Source organism: Prunus persica, chromosome G1 (assembly GCF_000346465.2).
Source record: "Prunus persica cultivar Lovell chromosome G1, Prunus_persica_NCBIv2, whole genome shotgun sequence".
In the NCBI taxonomy this organism is placed as follows: Eukaryota; Viridiplantae; Streptophyta; class Magnoliopsida; order Rosales; family Rosaceae; genus Prunus; species Prunus persica.
This window is the reverse complement of record NC_034009.1, coordinates 29816902-29840453: the sequence shown is the minus strand read 5'-3', so window position 1 is coordinate 29840453 and position 23552 is coordinate 29816902. Positions and strand designations below refer to the sequence as shown.

The 23552-nt window shown below is 37.1% G+C and overlaps 4 protein-coding genes across 5 annotated transcripts; 3 read left to right on the top strand and 1 right to left on the bottom strand.

The window, feature by feature from the left end:
- On the top strand, positions 89 to 4021 carry LOC18789431 (transcription factor TCP18). Of its 2 annotated transcripts, none has more exons than XR_002269527.1 (2): positions 89 to 2744; positions 3346 to 4021. XR_002269527.1 is itself a non-coding variant. In XM_020553915.1 (2 exons), exons 1-2 carry the CDS (start codon positions 603 to 605, stop codon positions 2115 to 2117), a joined length of 1431 nt encoding a protein of 476 aa, XP_020409504.1. In that variant the 5' UTR covers positions 89 to 602; the 3' UTR covers positions 2118 to 2804. The 2 variants fall into 2 exon arrangements, 1 of the variants encoding a protein (XP_020409504.1); XM_020553915.1 differs by lacking the exon at positions 3346 to 4021 and having other exon boundaries at positions 89 to 1572; positions 1657 to 2804.
- Positions 7482 to 10693, bottom strand: LOC18792749 (coiled-coil domain-containing protein 130). Its single transcript, XM_007222904.2, has 7 exons — positions 10450 to 10693; positions 9753 to 9815; positions 9594 to 9673; positions 9285 to 9393; positions 8925 to 9084; positions 8508 to 8671; positions 7482 to 8121 (listed from the first exon to the last, which is right to left on the bottom strand). The coding sequence occupies exons 1-7, from the start codon at positions 10450 to 10452 to the stop codon at positions 7759 to 7761; spliced, it is 942 nt and encodes a 313-aa protein (XP_007222966.1). The 5' UTR covers positions 10453 to 10693; the 3' UTR covers positions 7482 to 7758.
- On the top strand, positions 19480 to 20023 carry LOC18789588. The gene has a single exon (XM_007226339.2). The coding sequence runs from the start codon at positions 19480 to 19482 to the stop codon at positions 19948 to 19950; it is 471 nt and encodes a 156-aa protein (XP_007226401.1). The 3' UTR covers positions 19951 to 20023.
- On the top strand, positions 20638 to 23508 carry LOC18793700 (uncharacterized protein At1g26090, chloroplastic). Its single transcript, XM_007223077.2, has 7 exons — positions 20638 to 20996; positions 21418 to 21561; positions 21683 to 21757; positions 21852 to 22045; positions 22167 to 22338; positions 22417 to 22836; positions 23233 to 23508. Exons 1-7 carry the CDS (start codon positions 20760 to 20762, stop codon positions 23368 to 23370), a joined length of 1380 nt encoding a protein of 459 aa, XP_007223139.1. The 5' UTR covers positions 20638 to 20759; the 3' UTR covers positions 23371 to 23508.

Sequence of the window (23552 nt, the reverse complement as noted above, 5' to 3'; positions counted from 1 at the left end):
TAAGACTCGAAGAGAGAGATATCATCAGTTGCACAGCTACCTCTTATATAGCTCATCAGCTTGGCCATAGCTTTAGCTTTAGCTTTACCTACCTAGCTCGCTTAAGTACCCTTCCTCTCTGCAACCCTGAGCTCGTCCCTCTTTCTATATTTCTTGTATCCACTCACTTTCTTCCTTTCTATCTTTCTTTCTCGTCACCACTGTTGATTGCACTTGCCTTTTCTCTTAAAAGATTATGTAAGGTCATGAACATGAATAGTGAACCAAATACCAGTTTCCTCATCTTCTTTTAGCTCTGCACAACCACCAACAAGGAGTCAAGACCGCCATCACCCTCATCAGGTTGTCCACTTTATGTTTTTTTCTTTATAGCTTGGCAGTAGTTGCCTCCCCTTTCTCTTTAAAGCTCTCTTTCTAGCTTAATTGCATATATATCCATATCTACATATATTGTAGCAGAACAGTCATCCCCGGCCTCTCTTAATTTCTCTTTACTGTTGGTGTTGTGTTCCGGCGGTTCAAAACAGTACCCGTTGAAGAGACTTTCCATCATCCAAAATCCAAGGGTTGAGAGAGAGAGCTAATTAAAGATCCATTATTATATGACCATGTTTCCTTCTAGCAGCAGCGCTAGTAATTACCAGCGGCCTTTTCCATGTGATACCAACCAGCAGCCGCAGCTGCTCGAAAAGTCCTCTACAAATATCATTGATCAGCATGATCATGAAAACCCTAACTCAATATCACATGATGACCATCATATTCGTCAGTACTATTCACACTACTCTGAAGATCATCAGCATCAGGCACCTAATAATTTTCTTGAACACGACGGACTGCTTTTGAGCTACTTGCTATCTCAGCAGCAGCTCTTGGTTGGAAGCTCCAGTCCCAATATGAACAGTGCTACTTCTCATCATGTTCAAGCTCATGATACTACTGAAATCAGCGTTGTGGCTTCCAATTCAAACAAAAAAGTAATGGATCGTGTTGACGAGGATCGGACTGCCCCAGCTGCAACTTCGAAAGGGTGCTCTTCAAAGAAGAAGAGCAATACATCAAATGGAGAAAGCAAGAACGCGAAGGCTCCTCGAAAGAGATCAAGCGGGAATAAGGACAGGCACAGCAAGATCTACACAGCTCAAGGCCCAAGAGACCGCAGAATGAGGCTGTCTCTTCAAATTGCCCGCAAGTTCTTTGATCTTCAAGACATGCTGGGGTTTGATAAAGCCAGCAAAACCATCGAGTGGCTTTTCACAAAGTCCAAGACTTCCATCAAGGAACTCAAGCAGCACCTCAACATCTCACCCCTGGCAGCTTACAGCTGTAGCACCAATGCCAACGCTACTTCTACCAGCACAATCACTGCAAAGATGAATTCGTCCACTTCTGAGAATAGCGAAGTTGCATCCAAGATTCAGGAGACTGCAAATGGCGACGTACATTCGATTGGGACATTGGAAAGAGAGAAAAAGAACAGGAAGTTATGTGTGGTTGCGAGGGAATCGAGGGTCGAGGCAAGAGCAAGGGCAAGGGAGAGAACAAGGGAGAAGATGATGAGGACCAGATCAGGTTTGGATCAATATCAGAATTTAAGAAAACAAAGCCCTGATCATGATCAAGTACCACAAAACCCTAATAATGATCAATTCTCAGGCGGTCACTACTTATGGTCTTCTAATTGTCCTAATGATCAATTGTTTGAACCTGGAATGATGATGAATTCCATGGTGATGAGCATCAATCATCATGATGAGAAGGTTGTGGGCAGCACAACAATTCCCAGTGGAGCAAATTCCGAGGATTATGATTTTCCAAGTTTTCCTGGGAATTGGGGCCAAATCAACAATTCCAAGAACACTACAGGTAATAACGTGCTGCAAATAGATCCAAACCCTAGTAACTCATCAACTATGGCTACTGCTCCTCCTACCTCATACCCCCTAGAACAAAAGCCTAGATCAGTTTTCATGTCCACCTCATCAAGCATGCAAGAACAAAACCCTAGTTCAATCTTCGTCACAACCTTGATTGCTGAAGACCAAAATCCCACTACTTCTTCAAATTTTGGGACCAATTCAAGTATTGTTTTGCAGTCCCAGTTCCTTGGAAATTAATGAATGGAAAGACCAATCTTAGTTTCTTGCACCTTCTCCAATTCCTCACAATACGGTGTTTGTATGAAAGTGTGGATAATTTTCTTTGATATCGCCGGCGCATGAGTGAGTAATATGTTTTCAGGAGTGTTTGTTGAACTTTTTATTCCAATTTATTAGCAAATTTAATTTGAGGATGTCGATTTATAAAAATTGTGCAGTGTCAGGTGCTATCATGTTATCAATTGATAATTGCATAAATTCTCCAGATAATGTGTATTCTCAAGAATTCCAGTTATTAAAAACAATATCTTAACTTCATGTTTATATTTGTATTTACCAGCTAATTAAGTACAATCTACATATATGCCACCTTCAAATATTGATGTTTTGCAGGTTTGAGTAGCTAGCAAGAGTTCTGCTGCAAACAACAAGCAGCATATCATTCTCTATTCCTTTCAGGTCCTTTTGATCTCCTATATATGCAATAAAACCAAACCATGGATACAGTAATATCCAAAACCAAAAGCTTCTCAGAATATAAGAATTGCGTATTACAGGTTGAGGAATGATCTCTCTGCTTGGATATTGGACACCATACCGTGATCGATCTTAAAAGCCAATACGAACGTTCTGTCAGTAATCCAGGTAGGCTGAACGCCTCGTTCATATATTCTAGTAGGTTCCATTTTTCTCAACAAGATTGCAATTACATCAGTAATATAAAATACTAATTAGCTAGATAGTTTGAATGGAATCTCAACAAGAAGTTGTGTGCTATATATATATATATATATATCATTCATCTGTTCTAGTTTTTTCAACAAGGATGCTATTACTTTGAAGAAAAAAAATACTAAACTCCCATTTCCCTTTGGTCTGCTCCCCTATGTACTATAACTTTTGGTCTATACACGCTGCAAATTTCAAGATGGAGGTTTAGATCTTTATATTGTTTTTTTTCTTTTAAACAAAGGAATATATATAGTAAGGAAAACAACTAAAATAATACATATCTGCTAGGTACTCTTCCGTTTATGCTAAAAACTTCCTTGATCGTCTTGATTAAATAGCCTAGGTTAAATTGAACGGCTACAGATATGTTTTCATTGTTTGTGTGTTTTAAGCTTTCACAATATAACTTTACTTATTTTGTGCATCTTACCTATTCTTGCGCAGTTCAAACTGCTGTCTTATGCATTCCTCTCCTACAATATTTAATTCCTTAATTAGTTGGTATTAATTACAGAATGAGGTGAAAGAAACTGTACCTCACCATCAATCAGTCAAGAAGTCTGGATAGATGTTCTTGTTATTATGAATCACATACGTAGTCCTTGATGGGCACATTTCGGCTATCTATTACAGAACAGATGCAGCATTTCGGCTATATTCTCTAGCTAATGTTTCTGCTTTAACAATGTTTAAAACGATGGAATATTGTTATTCATATTAATTTGCACAAAATCATCATATGCACGTATATTGTTGTGTGTTTTTGCATTCAACCTGAGATAATTGTTGTTTCCTATATATTCTAGCCAGTAATATATATACGTGCAAAAATAGTTGATAGAGAAACCATTTAAGCTCAGTTCTCTTGAGACGATCAAATTTCAACTGTCAAAAAGCGAAATCTTTTAATCGATCTATTATCGCCTATATGTATCCTGCAAAACCTTTTAATCGATCTCATATGCACATGTTACAATCTTAACCTAAACTAGTCCTGGAACCTGGATTCTGTGGTTAGATAGCATCATCAGAATCCTGATGATATGTATACTTGGTGAATTAACTTGCAAGCTGCAAAAGGTGTAAAGTGTTTTGAGATTCTGTGGCCATTTTTTGTTATTTTTCTTTGTGGTTTCTGTTGTCTTCTTGTTATATAATCATATTTGTTTAGCATAAAGGTCCTTGTTGCTGAGGCAAACAGAAATAAAACAAGTAGGCACATATAACATTGTACAACTAAACAGAACATCATTGCAGATCGTGATCATTCCCAGAACTCTATCCTCAAAAGTTGCAGCAAGATGTTGGGGAGATTAATTATAAAATGTTTGTTTTCCTAATTTTTTGGCTATATGTTGATGGGATCAGCGTTGATATCAAAACAGCACAGAAGTTACACATGCAAAACGTCATTCATATACAATTATTTAACTACCAATATATATTCATGTATATATATATATGTGTGTGTGTGTGTGCAGTTTATGAGAAATAAACCTGTGTCTGCACTATACCAGGCCCCTTGCTCCAGCTTAGCCCAAGTTAGAAAGGCAAACCACTTGGACCTGAAAAAGAAAACGAATTATAAAAAATAAGGATCAAGTACAAAACAGCACCGAATAAAGAATTTTTTTTTTTTTTAATGAGATAGCGGGGACATAAAACCCAAAAAAGAAAAGACAACTAACTAATACAGACTAATAAAGAAATTTTAGTTATGCTGTGGACTACATAAACATTACATTACCGTGTTTCCTTGGCACTGGTTTTGACTACCTTTCATTGAATTCAATTCAGTTAAAACCCAGCAGCCGCAATGACTACTTTTTCATATTGGGAGTAATTGCATTAATTTCAGATCCAAAAACAACAGTAATCAATGACAAATGGAGGAGGACACGCAAGAGAGAGAGAGAGAGAGAGACGAGAGTAATGGAGGCAACTGTTACTGTAGCCGCAACCACTGCATTTTCACTGCTGAAGAAAGAAATACTGCGAACCTACACTCATCCAGAAAAACACAAAAAATAGAACAGAGTGCATGGAATCTTGAAATGGAGATGCTCTCAAATATATCTAAAACGCGGTAGCAAATTCTCAGATATTATCACCATGATATGATATGTGTTGATACTATCGGTACTGTCCCATTATTTCAATAGAGAACAACCCCAAATAATCTTAATATATGAATATATTAGGGTTTAGAGATATTTTTATCTTATTTAACTCAAACTTCCAATACCATTATTAAGTGGGAAGGATCCATTAAACCATCGGTATGCTGAAACAAATGGTATCATCATATATAATTAGCATAGCCCTTGTTGTAATCATATGAGATTAACCAACATATATATAAACATCATATATAATTACTGCTGTTATGTTAATCTTGGTCCGGCTCTTGGCTAATATTATCAAGGACCTCTTCAGAGAATATACCTCATTCAAGAATCATTGACTGATTCAGAGCAATATATATACATATATAACACAAGCACTTTGGAAAAGAAGAAAAAGAAAAATAGAAGTGATAGACAGAGATAATGCAGTGAAATTAAGTAAAGAGTTTGAATTAGTGTAAGAGAAGGAGCTGAAGCATTAACATAATCATCAAAAGACAGGATGATTAGGTTCTAGAACTCACCTACAACACTTGCAGTGATCTCTTTGCCTCCAAACCAGACCAGGCAGTTCCTCCGTCTCCCAAGAAAAGCAAGCCATAAGCATAACCCCACATGAACAAAACAAAAAATGGCCCCAGTGAAAGGGACTGTTCATAAGTTGTACATATTATCTAGCTGCACAACTTCTGTGAGCTGTACACTTAAAAAGTCTTAAACCCACCAAAGAAAGACAAATATATCTCTGTGGCTTTATGTTTGTGTGTGTATGGGATAGAAAGCAGAAAGCAGAGAGAGAGAGAAAGGGCAACCCGAAAAGATGGCTTTGTGCTTGTTTACAGAGAGAGCTGCAACTCCTGTCTCTCTTTTTGTGTACGTACGTTTTGGTGCTTCGGCCATATCTCTCTTTTTAAGTAGAAGGTGTGTTTGTTATATTGGATTGGATTTGCTTGCTACCCATCACTTGCGTGATCTTATGGTAGTGTTTGGTGAAGCTTAGACCCATCTAGGCTGTACGGACCAAAGTAGGAGCCACACACTTTGCTGGCTGATGATGAAGATGAATGAACGATCTTACTACTTCCTGACTTTCCCTCACACTGTTTGTTATTAATTAAAACGACAAAGGAGTCCGCCCAAATACAGAACATCCTGCAAAAAAAAGAGAAATTAATTAAACGAAGAGAGTCTAGCTCTAGCTCTAGGGAACCCAACAACAGGGCACAATATCTAATTGACCCTAAGAAACAGGGGCACAAGATCTTTGGCGTACCTACTACAAACAGTGACAGTTATATACAATTAATTATGTATGGTATTTGGTATTTGGTATTTGTCTTTCTCTCTGCTGCATAATTGTCTTTGTAAAAATATATACATTTATCTCTGAGGGAGGACTGAGGTTGAGTTGGTGTGAACAGTGAGAGGCCGGTCAGAATTTAAGCCTATATTTCTGTAACAGTTGTACTGCACCCACCAACCATATCATGATTGTGGTTTCTGTGTTCAGTCGCTTTACTTACGGAACATAATTGCTTTTTCTTGAGGCTTGAGACTGAGAGGATGTTATAGTCAGTACAATTTCTTCATAGCGAAGCTCACGAATAAAGTCATTTGCCTTTTTACAACGATTTCTGAACTGCAACTGATTTTAAGTGTAACCTCACAAATAAATCACAATGTATTTAATTTATAATTGAAGAGCTCGATGATTATCAATTTTCAAATGGAGCCATCTTCTTGTATATATGACGACGATAGCAGGCCTGGCTCCGTTGGAGGACTTTGTGTCTCATGCATGCACAAAGTAAACAGGCCTATGAACATTGCTGCGCACTTTTGCAGACTCTGACACTAGACACTTAACAAAAAAAAAACAGATAACTTTATTTAGTGGAGCTTTTGGGTTAAGCTTTGACAGAAACGATTAGTTTCGAACAACTCATCAAAAGACAAGCTGATTTTGCTAAGGACTCACTAGGTTTGGAGCAATTGTTTCAAGGAAAGGTATTTGATTCGAGTCTTAGCATCCGTGAATTGTGTGTAAGTTTAGTATGTTATTGTCCCGAAAGATTCTTTTTTTTTAAAAAAAAGAAAAAAGAACCTCTGGTTTTTTAAATAAATTTTTTTTTCCCAAGAAAAGATAAGCTGGTTTAATGGAACGAATTTTCAGAAGTAATCAAGATTAAACAAATATTATGAAAAACAGAAAGCCTGATAGGAACCTAAAAGATGGTACTCAATCCTGGCCAGTGCTCAAACAGTGTTTGGATAATCTTTTCTATATGCTTGATTTGATTAAAAGTTATTTTACCTGTAGGCTGTAGGAGATAAATCCGTCACTTTCCACATTTCATTCATCCGTCAACCTTCGTCGACCCTGATGATGATTGAACGGTTTTGTAATTGTTCAACGAAATGAAACCCAGTCGATTCTTAAATGGACTGGACTATGATGCGTTTCTTAAAATCAAGCGAAAACCCCGAGGACAAAGGTTGACATCATTAACAAATTGAAGCTGCATGGGATAAAAAGCTACTGGCATCTTATAGCTGCCGTTTCATTTCATTACTTGAAACATGATTGTATACAACTCCAAATACACACCAGATCCCCTGCACAGGGTAGGAGAGGAAAACTAAAGAAGTGATATGTAACATGAAAAAGAAAAACAAATTACAACTGGCAGATCTATAAGCCAACTACAAGAGAGAGTGTAATTTCATGAGCTTCATGTGATCCTGAAGTTCCCTAGTGTCTTGAGAAACAGCCATTTCATTTCACATTGGGTGTTGCATAACTAAGAGCGTCTCACTGTCACTAACGTTCCATTGTGTCTGCCTGAAGAAACTGCATTCTGAGACCATGATGATGGCTTGAATCCCCCTGTAAGTAAGTTGGATGCAGCAGCAGCACTTATTTTCCTTCTCTTAGATTGTAGTTCCAAACTCTTCTTACTGGACGTAGAAGTCCCAGACGACCCAGGAAAAATTGAAGCAGCATTGATCAAAGCTCGCTTATCCTTCCTGCTTTTGTCAAACCTGGAAGCGAACTTCACATGTGATGCCGCAGTAACATCCTCCTCTGCCACTGGAAGCAGTCGTATACCAAGACCCATCTTCCTTGAAGCAGCCTCTTCTTCAGCAACTCTTTTCTTTTGAGACTGAAATAAAACGATAATAAATAGTGAGGAAACCCTTGATGTAATGCCAAATTGAACAATCAAGTTTGGTTCATTCTCTACTAAGAGACAGAAAGAGATGTAAGAACAGAAAAAATTACTGAGGTGAGTTCTTTTCTTGTAAAAATCTTATATTTTGATCCCCAATAGTCAACTTTCATCATATCTAAATACTTTAAAAGAAATATGGGTAGGCAGGGTAAAAAGAACTAATTATCTCTCCATGTATTCATTTATCATCTCTCTGTTATACAAACGATAAAGAAGAAATGAAAACTAATAATTTTACTTTACTTTTTTCAATAGAAATAAACTACTGTGTGAGAAGAAAAACATCAAGGGAGAGCTAAATAAAATCATTGACATACCCTAAGTTTTGCTCTGAGGGCCTTGTTGAGGGCATAGTCATCTAAATGCCTTTCATCAGAAACTCGCTGTAGGCGCACTAATACTGGCTCAGCTTCTTTCTTCTTTTGCAAATCCTCTTCTTGGTGTTCAAGACGATAAAATGGATCCGCGAGCTTTCCTCTTTCTGGAGAACAAAGAATTGACTTTTGTTAGGAGAGGGAAGAGAAAAAAACATCATAGTGGTTCCAACATATTATGAAGAACAATTGAGCGTTTTCCTTGTACATGCAGTCAAAGGACTCTGTTCATTATCTTGTTTTTTCTTCCTTGTTTGACTGCGTTTAAGTTAATTTAATTAGAGAACAATATATTTCAGTAAGCCATTATAAAAGTTACAAAAGGAAAAAGATTCTATTTGCATCTACTTCAAAACCAACCTTCATCTCCAGGAAGTGCAACAGTTTCTGCATCCACAATGTCATATTCCTCAACCTTTTGAGTGGCCCCACTAATAATCACATACTGGCAATTCTGCGGATCTGTCTGAATAACAATCTCATGTTTGCAGCAGGCTGACTTCATGGTAAAGCTCCATATCTGGAGGAAAGAAGACCTTGATTGTTAATAAATGTATTAACTTAAACCAGTTAAGAAAGAAAAAAAAAAAAAACAACATCATACGTGTTAAAAAATGAACACATGGATTTTTTTTTTATCAAGGGTAGCAAAACTAATAAATAGCCAATTTAATTCCGGGTGGAAAAGTCAGAAGAATCAGTAGTATTTGAAAAATATACCTTTGTAGAATAGTAATTTCCGACTTGCTTTTTTTCTGCATTAAAACGAACACCCTTTGCAATCATAGAATTGCACCCACCACACCATATATGGTAAGGCATCTCAAACCTGAATGCAAGATAATCAACATATCAGAATTCTTCTGTACTCCTCAACTTCAAACTGGAAGTACATAAGTAAGCAAACAGCATTTGTTGGAGCAAGGAAGTCTCTCGATTGCATTAAAATTTTCCATTAACAAACATGCTTCTTGAGATACATTTGGAATATCTATCAAACACCTAACGCATATGAGTTTGATTAGTTACCTTATAATCAAAATCCCCTGGTCCAATTTCCTTGCTCTCTCCCTCAAAGCATGTTGACCATGGAACTTGTTCAAAGAACCCTGAACCAAAAAGCAACATTACAACTCCGTATACCAACCAATCATAATATATTCTAACAAGAGTGGAACGCAAGTATACCTTCTTTGGCGTCCATTCTGGTGGATAATAAAAGTTGTCTGCCCTAGCAGCTGCAAGTGAGGACTGCAGAAATCCAAGTAAAGCAAATTTAGCAGATTGAACAAATTAATGAGCAGAAAAAAAAAATCTATTTATACGAAACTACAAATATAGATACAAAAGATTCATCTCAAGCCCAATGACCAAGTAGTAATTCTAACGGCTGTTTCAAATGAAATATGTAAGATCACATAAATTAAGAAAAAAATCACATCCCAAATTTCCGCCCGTGAAGAGCCCATAGGTTAAATTTATCTCCTATACATATAAAAAGCAAAATTACATGACCACGAAATCCTTTTGGGCTCAACGGGCCACCTAAAATCTTAGACAAGCAACTTTGTCGATTAATTTTACAGTGTGAATAATGATATCCGCTGCTAGGTTCTCAAACAACCACAACCAAAAGTAGATACAAATTTGTGCACCATTAAAATCCGGACACTCAAACATTTGGATCAATGGAATGTGAAAATTCAAAGTTTAGGCACCTCTTCTTACATCAAAATCTAAGTTCAATAATAAATTAACAAATTCAGAGAAAATTCCCAAGAAAACGCGTCTAATCGATACCAAAACCCTAATACCATAATAGCATAGTACGAACAAGATTAATGGAATTACTGGAGAGAGAGAGAGAGAGAGGATGCTGGCATACCATCTTCGCTTTGTTGAACTACTCGGTCGCCGCAGTGTTTCTGATCAATCAACCAGTCGTCTCGATTCGATCGTCTTGTTGAAGGTTTTGTGTTTGATCCTCAACTTTTGGGTCCTCTTTTGTGTTTCCGCGTTTTTATTGATTCTTTTCTTTTCCCTATTGAACAAGGAGACGACGTCGTCCTAGTTTTCTTTCACGATCTTCCGGCCCTGGGCCTGGCTTTTATTTCTTTAACAAATTTGAATAACAATTATATTAAAATAGTCCAACAAGTTTACAGATTTTAATCTGCCCCAAAGTCTGCCTGTCCCTTTGGTTTTGGATCCGTGTAAGGAAATTACAAATCAATACAAAACTTTTGGGCCGGGTCTAATGTTCCAGTCTAATTTGGGCCTAATTTGTGCTACTCAAAGTCACACTCGTTCAAGGGGTTCTTAAGGATTTTCCGCATTTCGCTTCATTTAGATCATTATAATAATCTATTTGTTTAAAACATGACATGTCATCTATAGCATAAAGTTCAGTTTTATTTTATTTTTTGTTGTTCTTAACTGACGTTAGTGTTGACGTTATCTCTCCTCCTCTCTTGTCTCCTCCCTCTCCTCGGTTCTTTCTTGTTAGTATCTCCCAATTCCCACTTCCCCTGAACACTAGTTCAAAACCCAAATAAAGTTGGGTATATCTAAATCAGATTCCAAGTGAAAAATTATCAATAATATTTTAGGAAACCATGTCTGCTAGGCATCAAAAAAGACCCACACCCTAAATTGAATTTCCTATGTTTGATACAACTTCAACGGATTCAACATAGAGATATGCTGAAGCTTCTCTCTTCTTCAACATTCCTCCAGGTTTGAGTTGACGACATGCGGCCTAACTTGGGACTCCAGCCTGAGCCCTTTGAGCTCTCTTTTGTATTTCTCCGAGTTCTTGGCTAGCGCACGAATTCAATTGCGGAATTGTTGAATCAAATTTCAAGTGGAAAAAGCATCCATGAATTTCAGATACAATCTAAATTTTTAGGATTTGAACTAATGTTGAGAAGTACGGATTGCTGGGATATATATTGGGAGAGAGGATCGATGGGAGGGGGAGGAGAGAGAGATGTAGAGATAAGAGAGAGAGATAGAGACAACAGCACACTAAAGTTTGTTTAGAATAAACAAATAAAAAAAGAAAACCTAATTTTATGCTATTGATATGTTATGTTTTAAACCATTAGGGGTCGTTTGGTACGGCGAACTATTATGGACTAAATTAAGTTTTAGGACTGTCTTGGCTTAAGCTGGATTAAGTACTAACATATGTTTGGTATTGTGTCGGACTAAGAAGCTGGATTGTAAAAATAATGAAGACCTATGTTTAGTGCTGTCTCGGACTAGAAAATAATTCTTGTAATATTTAAATTTAATTGGGGATTTTGACTTAAAAAATAATTAAATTATGATACTTTTTAAAGGCTAAATTTTTTATAAACAATTTATTAAATTAAAAAAAAAAGAGTATAATTTAACGAATAAAAAATTCATATTTTTTTTTAATCTCCTTTCTTTCCTTCTTTTTGTCCGGTTCTTTCTTTCTTCCTCTTTTCTTCTTCACTTCCTTCCCAATCCCAGGCCCGTTTCTTTCTTCCTCTTCTCTCCTGTCTCTTTTCTTCTTACTTCCCTTTTTTTCACTCTCTTCATGCCGCAGCACCCACTCCTCCTTCCTCCGAACCTCGATTCTCTCCGCAAAATATCCCTCTCTCCCCCACCTCTCTCGTTCTCTCTCTATCCAAAACCCATCTCATCTCTCTGCAATTTGGTATGTATATTGTTAATGGTGGCATTTGATTTTCGATTTGGTACAGGTGGTGGAGCTCTGGGTTTGACTAGATGGCGGTGCTCTGTTTGTTGAATCCATTCTCTTAAAATGAAGACATCAAAAAGATGTTTTCAGAATTATAACTAAAAGGTTGAATACGGATTCAACATGGACTCCAACGGCAGCCTCACCTAGCTCGAGCTCGCCGCCCTGCTCCGGTCGCTGGGCTTCAAGCCCACCGGCGACTAGCTCCACGTCATCGTCGCTAACGAAAATGACACCGTCGAGTTCGAAGAGCTAGTCACTGCCATATTGCCCGACATGAATGAGGAGATACTCATCAACCAAGAGTAGCTCGTGGAGGTCGCTGTGTGGGTCGGACTCGCGCTTTCAAAATAGCACGCTCGCTATTTTGCGGACTGCATTTCATCCTCACTGAATTAGACGAGCGAGTCCGGTGTTTTTTTGACTTATGTACTATATAATCCCATTAATATTAGTCCCTCTTTTACCAAACGTGGGTTTTAAAGTCTTATTTAACACTGTCCAGGCTAATCCAGCCTACTAAACATGCCCTTAGATTATTATAATGGTCCAGACAAAGCGAAATGCACATAAATATAGAGACTATAAATGTAGAGGCTCGGAATCCTCTATTTACACCTTAAAAGTGTCTTCAGACACCCAACCCCAATTTTTTGATCTCGATGCTTCCCATCCAACTTGCTATTATTTAAAAAAATAAAAAACCAACCCCTGCCCCATGCATGCCACCATTGCTAATTACAAATTTATTTAAAAAATAAAAAGTTTACAAAGAAGAATGAGCATTTTTGCTCACCACTTTAACTCAATGTGTAGCCTCACCACTTTCCTAAAAACTTGACACATGTCTATAAGTCTAACTATAATTAACCTTTTGTTTTTTATTTTCTCATGACATTATTACGAGAGAGAAAAACATAACTTTGCTTTTAATAAAATTTTAAATAAAACATAATTATTAAAATTAAAATAATAATAAAAACCCAAATAGTCACCACACACCACCACCCACCAAACCAACCTGTTCAGCCACCTCACCCCAATTGGTGTCAACCCCCTTTCCTTCTTGCTGCCGGAAACCCCATCTCCTCTCATTGATGTCATATAAGACCTCCACGATGGTCTCGGCAAAAGGTTGGTCATTGATGACTGCTTCTTGGGATCTTCAAATTCTGGCAGACTCAACGAGCTTCATGGATTCAATGATTTTCTGGGTACTCTTTATAGAATAAATTCGGACTCGGAGTTCACCCAGACCTCAATGGATAGTTGAGGTTGGTAAAGATTGAGAATGGAGACTTGGGCGTGAGATTTGGGGCAAAAGGGTTTTAGGATTTTGGAAATAGAAAATGGAGATTTTGCAGAGACCCACATGATTGTATTGGACAAAGCCATTGGTTTTTGTTGTGTTTTGCAGAGATTGAGCGAATTCAAATCTCTATAAAATACCTAATTGGTTATTGAGCAAATTCAAATCTCTACAAAATATCTAATTAGTTAGTGGTTGGTTGAACCTTTATTAAAGCATCAAAATTGAAAATTTCTTTTGGTAATTGGGTCTTTGTGAACCCATTCTGTTGGTGGATGTCTGCTCTATAATCATGAGGTAATTTTATTGAGGTTACCTGGAGATAGAGGGTAGAGCTGAGCATAAGTTTTAGATTCACCAGAGTTCACGCAGAGAGAAAATCATTGAATACATATAAAATAAGATGTTTCTGGCGGCGAGGAGAGGGTGTTGTCACTGGTAAAGGGGTGGCTGGGTGTTGTTGGGTTTTTGTTTTTGTTTTTGTTTTTAAATAATTAGTTTTTAAATTTTAAATTTATTAAAAGAACTATTAAGTTTTTCTCTTTCATAATAATGTTATTAAAAAACAAAAAACAAAAGGTTAACTATAATTAGACTTATAGACATGTGTCAAGTTTTTAAGAGGGTGGTGAGGCTACACTTTTGGTTAAAGTGGGGAGCATTTTGGCTCCAAAATGCTCCCTTCATAATAATGTTAATAAAAAATAATTAAAAAAATAAAAACAAAAGGTTGACTATAGTTAGACTTATAGACATGTGCCAAGTTTTTAAGAGGGTGGTGAGGCTACACCTTTGGTTAAAGTGGTGAGCAAAAATGCTCCCCAAAGAAGGTGCGCAACAGATCTTACTACTATACATATCAAAAGTTTTGGCCAAAAAAAAAAAAAAATTGTTGAGGCACAAAAAATCCAAAAAGGGGCCCAAATGTATTTCAAGTCCAATGCAATACTTTGTTGTAAAAGAAACTCGAATATTATATGCAAAAATCTATCACATGGTTACGAAGTGCCTACACGAGCTTTGGTATGCATGCCACTCCAAGCAAATACGTAACCCAGCACGTGGGGAGGTCACAACAAGCTTGTAAAGATGTACCGATTTTGTGAACTCGCTCTCATTATCTCATCAAACATAACTTAGCCCAACTATAGTCCATTGCAATACGATGAAGCCCAAGCACAAACACACAGATAACGAGTATCGCCATGTAAAACCCCCCATTTTTGCCTCTACAAGCTCATGTAAAAAACGAGGAAAGAAATGGAGATGAAGCGTTGCCAAGGATGGAAAGTGTTGCAGAGGCTAGCTACAGGAAGACTTTGGAGCTCCAAAACACTTTGTCCTATTATGCTTGGATTAAGCAAGTTTTGCTTAAAATGGTTGAATTGGAGAAAGTGAATGGAAAAAGAAGAAGACTTGGCAAATTTGGGGAGAACCAGCTAGGGCTTTTTGGAAATAAGGGGCTTCTAACACCTATGAAAGGAGGCATATGATATCCATCAACTCGACCTAAGCCTCCCCTCCCATATGGTTTTTCTACTTGAAATCCCCATTCCAAACACCACCAATCATTTCTCATTCCCTCTTAAATAGTCCAATTTCTCTCTCTCTCTTGCTAAATTCGTGGAGGCTCAGCTTACACCCCACAAGCTACTCAGACCAAGCCCAAGATTGTGATTCTCCATAGTTATCAAATCCTCTTGGTGAGAGAGACTAAAGCACTCCCTAAGAATCCATAAACTTTCGGAGTGCTTTGGGGTCTGATTTTTGAACTCAGGCAAATGGGTGACACCACCCACTTTCTCTTCACAACAGCCCATGCCCATCTGAAGCTACCGGGACAAAAAAAGCCCCTACAAATACATATCAAAAGTAATTTAATTAAAAAAATAATCAAAAAAAAAATTACTGAACATATACAAGTATTTGAGGAGCAATGTCCTTTTTTGGCCAAAACCTTAGCTACAATATTAGCTTCACGAAACATATGTTGAATAGGAAGTGAAATCGTGTAGAACATTGGCGATTACAATGGTGCAAGGATTAAAGAATGTAGTAGATTAGAAAATTTTGAAAATACTCAAACTTATGTCTTGGGTAAAATTAAAAAAAATATATTATGCATTTTTTCACCTTTCACAATAGAGAGAGAGAGAGAGAGAGAGAGAGAAGAGAGATGGACATCAAATCCCACACTAACTAAACATTTTTAAGCTTAAATAAGTAATCAAACACATATGATTCATGGTTTGACAATAGATATTATAACCCTTTTTTATTCCTTTATTTCTAAGGAACTTTAGCTTGGGAAAAGGGTGTACCGCCCTGCCCTCTTCTCTTTCTTTTCTCCCCCTCAACATTAAAATTAGCATAAAAAGGTCACATGAAAGCCAGGAACACCCACATTTCAATTACTCTCTCCAACATACACACACATATATATACATATATACATATCTCTCTCTCTTAGTCCATTAAATTTGAGATCAAGCTGTCAAATAAACTTGGGAAATTTCTCTTTAGGGTTCCTCTCCTCCTCATACATTTAGGTGCTCCATGCTTCCCCTTCTCCTCTATCTTCTCCTCCTCTTATTCCACCATGGCCTTGAGAATTCCTCATCACCTTCTACTTTTCACCATTCTCTTCCTCTCCCTCCTCTTCTTATTCTTGTTTCATGAATACTACAACTCCACCATCAATCTTCACAAACAAATCATCATCAGCAGCAGCAGCCACACCATAAACTCCTATTCTCATCATCATCATCATCATCATCACCGTCCCTCTAATTTCATCACAAGAAAAGTGTTAGCAAGCAAATTTGACTTCACCCCATTTGTACATCATCGCCAACAACACCAAAGATCAAAATCTTCACGGGGTGATCATCACCACATGCAACCACAATCGGAGCCCTCAGCCGATGGAAACGAGATTGATCCACGTTATGGTGTTGAAAAACGACGTGTCCCCACCGGTCCAAACCCACTGCACCATTGATCATATATATCATCACCGTTAATTTCTCAGGTGAAGTGAAGAAATAGAAGAAAAGAGTGAGAGAGAAGATATTAATGTTAGTGGAGCGTTTATTATGACGTATGATGTTTTATTTTAATTTTAAATTTCCTTCTCCAACTCTTTTATTTTCTTTTCAGAAAACTATAATGTGAGAGTATGAGGTTGTACATGTATGAAGGGCTGGTCGACAACACTATAATTGTTTTCATAATGAAAAGGAAGAATTAATTAACACTCCAATTTTTGTTAGGTTTTCCAGTGCATGATTACCATGATATCTGTATAAACGCTTTTACGATTTTGGTGGATTTTAAAAGTGATTGCAAAGGAAGAAACAAGAGTAGCTGTGACGGCACGGCACATTTGAGAGGAGCATAATTTACCCGTATTATGTATAGCTACACCATCCATTACCATAACGATATAGAAATGTATGAACATGAAAATAAAATAAATTTTCTTGTATCGGAAAGGAAGATGTTACCATAAATTGTCAAATTTCTCGACTAACTTTATGATGAGTGATTACCACTCCATACAAATTTTGGAAACTAGTTTAAAATTCTAAACATGCCCAACCATTTGAATGATTAAAATTGACTCAAAATTGAAAACTCATACCGTAAGCTTGGAAAACTATTATATGCTAGTACGACTTAGATGTTGTTATCATTTATGAAATAACTTGCCTATGTCTATTTGGTCATTAAATTGTATTTAGTTCAACATAAAATTAGTAATTGTGTGTAACTTGATATTCCAATATATTTCGGAATTCAAAATTTTTCGGAATCCCTAGAACATTCCAATTCTAATTCAATTTTTATCGGAATTTTCATATATCGAAATTGATTTGGACTTGCCAAAATCGAAAATTATCAAAATAAAATCGATCGGAATCGAATTTTTCAATCCAACTTGTACCCCTACATGGGAGACGCCACTTCATTGTCAATTTCTTTTGTTTGATAAGACACTCAATTGTCACTTGTAAAGGTAGGGCATGGTCACTCTCAAATTAATAGACAAATAAATAAAAAGAATAATGGGTAGTGTTGCACCGTGGTAGCAGAATTTGTCTGGCATCATGTGTTCATACACCAAAATGGCAATCTGAAGGTTTTTCGTAAATATGTTAATTAGTGCACTGAGATGGTGAGACCATATAAGAAGGCTGCAGTGATGAATACTAAAGTCAGCTAGGCAATCAATTATAATCATCACTAATTAAAGAAACCAAATTTTCATCATCAATCTGTTTGAAGGAATCCACTTATGTGTTTTGGGGTAAAAGAATAATTAATCGCATGCCAGGTGATATCAGAAAACCTTCATCGATCTTTCTATTAGCTATTATCATTTTTTGGACAAATTAAGTTTTACACTTTATAGCAATCTTCCATGGGTTTTCTTATAACGCAAAAGGAAAATACTTTCCTTCTTATCATGTAATAAGTATAGAAGTTTCTACATTCCTGCCAATAGCAGTATGAAATGTGTGCATACATTTTTCTTTTTGTGTTTTTGATGAATTATTTTTGCATGTAATTCGCAGGAAAGAGGAGTATCTCCTTACAGGTAAAAAGGCAAGCAATATCCAACACAAAAATATTATTATTATTTTTCTTTCTTTTGTACATTTAAAATCCAACTTCAAACAATAATTGAAACATACGTGCTTGGATGACATCTTCTACTTGTATGCAGTGGCGGACCCATAAATTTTTTAGCGGAGGTGCAAAATTGATTAAGTATGAAAAATGGTTTTTCGGAATAATCATTTTCTCAAGATAATTTTTGGCGGCTTTTATTCCTTACACATCAAATAAGAAAACTTGATTTTATGGGATTTTAGTATGAAGTATATATTGGCTTAATGAGCTATCATTTTTAGCCTAAATCGTATTTTGCACTAAAACCGATTTTTCATATTTTGATTTGATAGGAATTTGATTTTCTAGTATTTTTATTTGAATCCAAATGGGGGGTACTTCTTTATTTACATTGTAAACTTAAGTAAATGGAGTAATATAAAAATAAATTAAAGTAAAAAGACAAAGACATTTACTTAAATGTTGAAAATGAAAATAAGGTAATCTGTACACCAGTTGAGCAAATGGGCAGTTTGAAGCACTTACAATGGTTTTTTCGGCTAACGGAGGTGCAGCTGCACCTCCTTGCGCCTTAATGGATCCGCCTCTGCTTGTATGTGTTGCTAGGTTTGCATGATCTGTGGAATCTATAGAAATTATATAAATAATTTTACTTATTTATTTAATTCATTTTATTTTGGTAGGCTAGGTACAATATATCTTGGATCCTCTCACCTGCAACTAAAAATGCGATGTGCCAACTTATGAATGTTTGTCTTCCATCAAACACCATGCATGCACTGTGCGCCAAGCCTTCAACTCATCCCCCCACCCACGGTTTGGGCGACAACCAATATATTTCAAAGGGTTTGCCGACTTTCCCTATTTGCTTCACCAATAATGCATTTTCTTTCCTTTATTTATTTATTTTCCACCCATTTTGTCAACTTGATTTTGTCAACTTTGCTCTGATTATATTACAAGACACATTTCAAGAATCTTTCGTGCCCAATAATGCGAACCAAGGTCTTGTCAAAACAATTATATTAATAATGTACATTAATTTCCCTGTAAAAACATGACTGATTAATTAAAAAAAAGAATTCATTTAAATTAATCAATCCCTTCCACCGGCCACAACTAATTCAAACAAAATAATTAAAATCGCTAAACTCCTCCTCCTATATATAAGTATAAAAACCAAGGTGGTTCAGTTTTAATTTCAATCCAAATTAATTGCATGCCATACAATTTACAAAATGGTTCGTCTAATTCCAGAAGTTGCAGCCAATGACCACTTTGGCTCAATGCCGCTAGCAATGGCCTTGTTCATCTCTGTCACAGCCCTTGTGGCTCTATGTGCTAAAGCCAAACATGGACGCCGAGCCCCACAACAAATCAATGAAACCAATTGCAAGGAAATTACTGATGGCTCCAAGAAACTCGTGGCCAGCATCAGCAACAAGGCAATTCCATTTGTGCACAAAAATAAAGTTGGCAGAGAAAATTGCAGCCAAGGTGATGAAGTTGAAGATGGGTTTGGAGAAGGAGGGGTTTGGCAGAGGTCAATTTTGATGGGCGACAAGTGTCAGCCACCTGAATTTTCAGGTGCGATTTATTATGATAGTTCTGGGAATCAGCTTTCTGAGCTGCCTCCAAGGTCACCTAGGGTTGCCAGTCCCTTGGCAATGCCTAGCTTTTTATCTCCCGTCGCTAGAGATGCAAATTAACTAGGCTAATTTAATTTCATATGAAGTTTTTTTTATGACGAGCAAAAGCAATCCATTTACTGTTTCAGATCAATTTTTTCATCTTTTGCTTTACACTTCAATGTCAATCTTAACGTCAATTTCGTTCATTTTTCACTTAAAATAAGATAGTATCATCAAATAAGGTAAGGATAACACTCACCATGCGGACATGCTAGAACCTTCCAATCATATGTGGCCACATGTCCATCTTAAAAAAAAAAAAGAAAAAAGAATTTAGGATGGGACTCACCATATGTTTCCGTTTGGTTATTGAGAAAATTGATCTCGTTATCAATTGTAAAAGTGGATGTTCTAGAATGTATCTTTTTTCCTTAATAATGAGTTGGGAGGTGTAATTAGTGGTGGTCTTTGTGTAATATGGTAGTTAATTACCTCACAACTTGCAAGCCACACAAGGCTTAAAAAGACAATTTCTTTTTTTGGCAAAAAAAAAAAAAAGACAATTCCCTTTTCACCAACAAATGCTACAAAAAAAGATGGATGCACATTTGATGTGATCTGTAATTCAATTGGTAATTCCCTTTATATGATAATAAAATTGTGTCATCAAAAGAACAGGCAGGGTGGCAGTTGTTTTTCACCCGAAAAAAAAGGTGTGAAAAAGTAGGTGGAATGGGGGTAAATAAAAAAGAGTTGATGAACTTTTAACTGAAGGCACGTAAAAGATAAATCTTAGCTTTCCATCCCCTTCAAAGAAAAATAAATAGTAACAAGAATCTCATAAACCCCCACCTGCTTTCACCTACTTCTGAGTTTTGACCCATCCAATGGCTTTGCCTCTCCTTCCAAATACCGTCTCTTTTTCCCTTCTTACAACACCGCCGAAGGTACCTAGAAGTGGAACAAGAACAAGATTTGCAAGGCACCGCCGATTTCTGGCCTTGGCGGCTTCTCCGGAGTCAAAGGATGACAAGACTGCTTCTTCTCAGAAATCAACAAAGTTGGTCACTTTTTTGGGGAAAGGTGGCTCCGGCAAGACCACCTCCGCCGTTTTCGCTGCCCAGGTATCTCTGTCTGTCTCTACATTGTATGCTAGCTCAGTCTATATATAATTTACTTTCTACTATGAATGAATTTGGTTTCTAACTTGTGTCTGAGTTAAAACTAAGAAAATAGTAGATACCCAAGTTAGAAAGCTAGTGCCTTTGGTTCAAATTATGGTTGTGGGCAAGTGTTAATTATACTAATATTTCCTTTTTATGATGATTGACGGGGTTTTCTATTTAACATATTATATTCGTTAAGGGATAAGCCTAGAAGAAGAGACTTGGCTCAAGCATTTCATTTTAGCTGATTATATATGCTTGTGGAGATTGTATCTCAGAATTCTGACTTTCAAGTTTAAGCATAGAATTACAACTTCAATTTGCACTCTTCTTGTACTGTTACTTTTTGTTTAATGTTTTTCTCATGTTGGATTTTCAGCATTTTGCAATGGCAGGGTTTAGCACATGCTTGGTGATACACACCCAAGATCCCACTGCTGAGTTCTTTCTAAACTGCAAAATCGGAAGTTCTCCTACACTATGCAACAGCAACCTTTCGGCTCTTAGATTTGAAACCACCCAAGTGTGTTTTCCAAATTCCCTTTTCTGTTTCCCTTTTTCATTCCATTCCAATAATGAATCTATGTGAAGAAGTTTGCTGCAAGTTACCTTAGACTCAAATTGAACCATTCTTGATCGTCTAGATGCTTCTAGGACCTCTGAAAGAGCTAAAGCAAGTGGATGCTCGTCTTAATACGACACAAGGGGTTCTTGAAGGGGTAGGTACGTAATATCATTTGAGGGGTTTAGTTGCATTTGAATGTTTTATCTGCAGGGGCCTTTTATGATGCGTCTTTCTTTTCAATTGATCAGATAGTGGGAGAAGAGCTTGGGGTGCTTCCTGGGATGGATCCTATTTTTTCCACGTTAGCACTTGAGAGGCTTGTTGGATTCTTTAGGAATGTGGCCCAAAGAAACCACAACAAAGATAAATTTGATGTAATAGTATATGATGGTCTGAGCTCTGATGAAATGCTACGAATGATTAGTGCAGGCAGTAAAGCAAGGTCCAGGGAGTTTCATCTCTCTCTCTCTCTCTCTCTCTCTCTCTCTCTCTCTCTCAAACATTCTTTCACATTCGTATGTTCATATTGATGTATTGACATGGGCCACGTGTCTATGCACCAGGTTATACTTGAAATATCTGCGTAATGCAGCTGAGAAAACTGATATTGGGAGGTTGGCGGGTCCTTCAGTTTTGAGGCTTGTGGATGAAGCCATGAGTATAAGCAGCAGTACAACCCATCGCAATGGGAAAATGAGCACAGAAATATGGGACATTCTGGAACAAATGTTGGAGGTATGAATAATCCATATTTCCTATGACCAGAGTTTTTATGTACATCCATTGACATCCTGCATTGTTTCTGTGGTGCAGAGAGGGTCGTCTGCTTTCTCAGAACCTCAGAAATTTGGCTGCTACCTAGTGATTGACCCAGACAACCCAGCATCTGTTGCTACTGCTTTACGTTATTGGGGTTGCTCAATCCAAGCCGGTGCACAGGTCTCCGGAGCCTTTGCGATTGCATCACGACATGTGAACACAGAATCAGAGGAAAGACTCAAGAAAACCTTTTCACCCTTGCCTTTTGCTTTCATTCCACATCTCCCCTTTGGTTCCCCTCTAGATTGGAATGCGATCATACCGAACAGTGTCAATGAAAATGCACGGAATCTTCTTTCTTTGCCAGCAAGTGGCAGCAGTAGTGTAACACCCTCAGTGAAGTTCGATGCAGCCAGAAAATCAGTAACCCTTTTCATGCCAGGTTTTGACAAGTCAGAGGTCAAGCTGTACCAAGTATGCTAAGATATATTTAATTATTTAGTACTTACCTATCTTTTTCATTTTTTTGTTTGACTTGCCTCTTTCTCTAAGCTTCCTATGGAGTAAATCTACAGTTAGTCTTAGAGATGTTAGAGATAATTTCTTAACCATATGCACCTGCAGCCAACAAGTTTTATAACCCCGTGAGCCTTGATGCATTGAGCATTAAGTAGCTTCAATTTGATAGAGAATACAAGTGTCGATTTGAATATTTTAGCAGTGGATCTGATGACAACTTGCTGATAAAGTTCTCCATTATGCTTTTTTTCTTTTCGTCCTGGTGGCAGATCTTTCTCTGCCATTTGACGTGCACATTTTTCGTTAGCTTTTAGTGTGTGATGTTGAGCATTTATTTATCTGCAAATGCAGTATAGGGGAGGATCTGAGTTGTTGGTGGAAGCAGGGGATCAAAGACGTGTAATTCAGCTGCCTTCTAAAATTCAAGGGAAAGTTGGAGGTGCCAAGTTCAATATCATGGACAGAAGTCTTGTAATCACAATGCGATAGTGTAACCAAATTCTGATAATTTCATATATTTATAATCAATTGAGATGTATCATGTACCTCTTAGAGAAAAAAGAGAGGGATTAGGAAAGCCGACATTTGTTTCTCTATAATCTCAATAAAGGTGGTTGGTTCTCACAATCAAGCCGACATTTATTTCACTATAATCTCAATACTATGATTAT